General features: G+C 34.9%; 1 protein-coding gene across 1 annotated transcript in view; it reads left to right on the forward strand.

Moving 5' to 3' along the window:
* Positions 1–2387, forward strand: part of LOC125189451 (glycosyltransferase BC10-like) — a 3712-nt gene extending 1325 nt beyond the window's left edge. The window contains exons 2-3 of the mRNA XM_048086727.1: positions 22–202; positions 1464–2387. Of these exons, the coding sequence (XP_047942684.1) occupies positions 22–202; positions 1464–2102 (820 nt within the window). The 3' untranslated portion in view covers positions 2103–2387. The remainder of the gene's footprint in view (positions 1–21; positions 203–1463) is intronic.
* The last annotated feature ends 1316 nt before the right edge of the window (positions 2388–3703 follow it).

Below are 3703 nucleotides of genomic sequence, written 5' to 3' on the forward strand. Positions count from 1 at the left end.
GATCGAGGAGTTTCCGTTCAGGCGGACGGCGAAGGTGGCGTTCATGTTCCTGGCGAAGGGGGACCTGCCGCTGGCGCCGCTGTGGGAGCTCTTCTTTAGAGGGCATCAAGGCTTGTATTCCATCTACGTCCATTCTCAGCCTTCTTACAAAGGGAATTTTCCAAAGGGTTCGGTTTTTCATGGCAGAAGAATTGCTAGCAAGGTATCATCTCTCTCTTTTTCAAGTATTTAATTACCAAATCTTTGATTAGGCTGCATGCTTTGGACTTTGGTTGCATTGAGAGCTATGACTACTTAAGTGTTTCTTTTTTAAAAAAATTGTGTTTCATCATTTTTTGTAGTTTTCTTAAATTGCTACTAGTACAACTTAAGGTCTTGAATTCTTAGGTTGGATATCTTTCAAGAAATTAAGTTTCTTCTTTTCATAAGTATATACTCCATGTTTCTTTTTAATCTTGAATAGATTAACTTTCTTTTCTTGGTACTTTCTAAGTTAATCTAGAAAGTTTTACCTTCATTTATAAAGACCATGTAAAATAAAAGAAGAGGTGAAATTTCTATAAATAAAAAGAATAAAAAAATGTGGTAAAATGAAACTTCTTTTTGAGAAGGATCGTTTTATTCTTTTCTTGTAGAGATGAGATGAGTAGATTACATATTGCGGTAAACCATGTAAAGTTATGCTCATTTGATTTGTTTGAGATTTTGAAGATTCATGATTCAAACATTTAATAGTAGTAGTTGACTTGAATAAATACACATGATCTACTAACCATGCTGCAATGAATCCACATTCCCCAAGATTCAAGTAATTATCACTAGATTTGGGCTTGCCATAGTGAAATTACTTAGAAATTGGCCTTACATATCTTCTGCTCTACATATTAATGAAGCCTAGTTCTTCGATGCATTGTAAACATATTTATGTTCGGAATAGTTATAATATAATATTGTTCCATGTAGAGACAGAACCACAGATAATAAATAGGTCAACGAAATTATATGTTTAGACAATCCATATTTAATATTCCCTTGATTTTATCAAAAAATTCCCTTCTATTTTTCACACATAAAAAAATAATGATTTTGACAGTACTCTGTTCAAGCGCTTATTTATTTAATTTGTTCCACGTATTATTTCATTTTTATACAAATATTAAATACTCCGGGTTTTAGAAAAGAAAAGTTTTGTGACAATTCAAATTAGAAAAGTGAACTATGAGACCTTCCATCCCTAATTTGGAGGGAACATATATTTCCATTGATCTTTTCTCTTTTTCTGACCAATTTTAATAACTAAAACCTAATACTAATAATTAAAAAATTGCATCAAAAGTTTTCTATCATTAATACCTGTATATTGTTTTTTACCATTCAAATGATTAGAAGTGTTAACTTCATAGTGTTATTTAGATTTTATGAAATGAATAGATGAAAAAGAAATTGATGATCATATGTTACAGGAGGTAGAATGGGGCAAGATCAGCATGGTCGCAGCCGAACGTAGGCTGCTAGCGAACGCGTTGCTAGATGTGTCGAACCAACGTTTCGTCCTCCTCTCCGAGGCATGCATCCCTCTCTTCAACTTCCCAACAATCTACAGCTACTTGATGAAATCCCGAACCTCATTCGTAGAGTCATACGACAAGGAGGGCCCCGTGGGGCGTGGGCGCTATGACCGCCACATGATGCCCATGGTAACCATTGAAGAATGGCGGAAGGGGGCCCAGTGGTTCGAGATGGACCGGGAGCTAGCCCTCGAGGTCATCTCGGACCACGTCTACTTCAACCTTTTCAAGCTCTATTGCAAGCCCGCTTGCTACTCGGACGAGCACTACCTGCCCACTATGATCACCAAACACTTCCCTTTCAAGAACGCTAACCGAACGTTGACTTGGGTTGACTGGTCCCGGGGCGGGCCCCACCCACTGAAATTCATCCGCCTCGACGTCACCCCGGACATGCTGAACCGGATGAGGGGCGGCACAGAGTGCATCTACAATGGGAGGCCCACCAAAGTTTGCTACTTGTTTGCTAGGAAGTTCACGGTCAATGCGTTGGACCGGTTGTTAAGGTTTGCACCAAAGTTGATGAAATTTTGATTATAATTTGATTAATTAATTAATTATACACACGCACAAAAGCACTACTACAGCATACACCAAATTAATTTAGTTATTCTTTCAAATTTCTTCATGGTCAAGTGATCATGTATATGCACCTCTTGGCTTATTATATATACAACTTAATTAGGGAGTTTGTTTTCATATGTGGCTTTAATTAAGTCCGCATAAAGGTAGAAATGCGACAGTAGGGAAATAACAAATGAATATGTGTATATTGTATTTGTCGATTGATTGAATGAACGGTGCATTGGATTGAAAAAAGAAATGTTGAGTTTGTTTTGAGTTTGAAAGTATTTTAATTTATAGATTAAGCAAGGAAGGCAAAATTATAGTATACTTACTTCTTCAGTTCCATCGAAATAGTAATTGTGAATATTTATTATAGATTAAGAAAATATATTAATGTTAGTTGAAAATTTACGAATATTTAAGTGTTTTAGCATTGATTTTACTAATATTTATCAATGATTGTGTACTAAAACTCGATCGACTATTATTTTACAAAAGAACAAATCTCAAAAGAAAATACAAATAAACAAAAACTTTCCCAATCTCAAGTATAATACATATATACATGTAATAGAGGTTAATCTTGATGAAAACTTGACAATATAAGAACATTGTCCTAAACGTTCTGTCGTGAAATTAACTATTCGGGTAGAAGAATAAAACAAATTCCCCATTCTCAATATAAATAAAAATTCTCATTTCAACGTTCTTGATCCTAGAATAATCTGATCTGAATTGATCTAAAACGTGTGTTCTTATGATCATATTTTGTCTTGTCTATTTTCCCTACAAAATGGACCCAATATTTCCTTTTTCTTACGATATATGTGTGTCCATATTACCTTTTTTAGTTCATTATAAGTTTGTTATTAGTTCATTATAATAAACTCCAGTGATGCAAAACGTAACGAGAAAACAGACAGAACGGAGAATTAATCAAAGAAACCCTAGTTTCTGGGAAAAACGAAAATAATATTATCAAAAATTAACCGCCGTCCAAAACAAAAGCAACGCTATTTATAAGCGTCTAGAAAACCTAGGAATTCAAAAGGAAATAAAACGCAAAATAGAAAACTAAAACTAAACCCAAAAAAACAGTAAATTGTCGCTTTCACCCTCTAAACGATTTCAGATGGCCAAAATCCATCGTCCATCATTGCGACGTCGATTTCTAAGCTCGATTCGCATGTACCGTGCGAATTTCAAGTCATTTTGATCGTGCAATTTCAAGTCATTCTGACATCGAAGGTTTTAGCCCGATTTCTACGTTCGAACTGCATCATCCAGGTTATCTTATAATGATGTTGTTCGGCATTTAAGGTTTAAGACTGGTTTGATATTGATCACAATCCGTAATATATATAAATGAGAATGCAATATGTGTACGTAGCCACGGTGGGCCAGGGGTACATATATTTGCCTAAACAACTAAGGGGACCTTAGATAGATTCATCTTATATTTGAATTTTTATAATCGGCTGTCTCTTCATAATATTATTATTAGCAACTCATTAGAAGTGGCTATAGAGTTCCCCCTCACTTTTATTCCTAATTTATTGAAAGCTTCC

Source organism: Salvia hispanica, chromosome 5, assembly GCF_023119035.1.
Source record: "Salvia hispanica cultivar TCC Black 2014 chromosome 5, UniMelb_Shisp_WGS_1.0, whole genome shotgun sequence".
Classification (NCBI taxonomy): Eukaryota; Viridiplantae; Streptophyta; class Magnoliopsida; order Lamiales; family Lamiaceae; genus Salvia; species Salvia hispanica.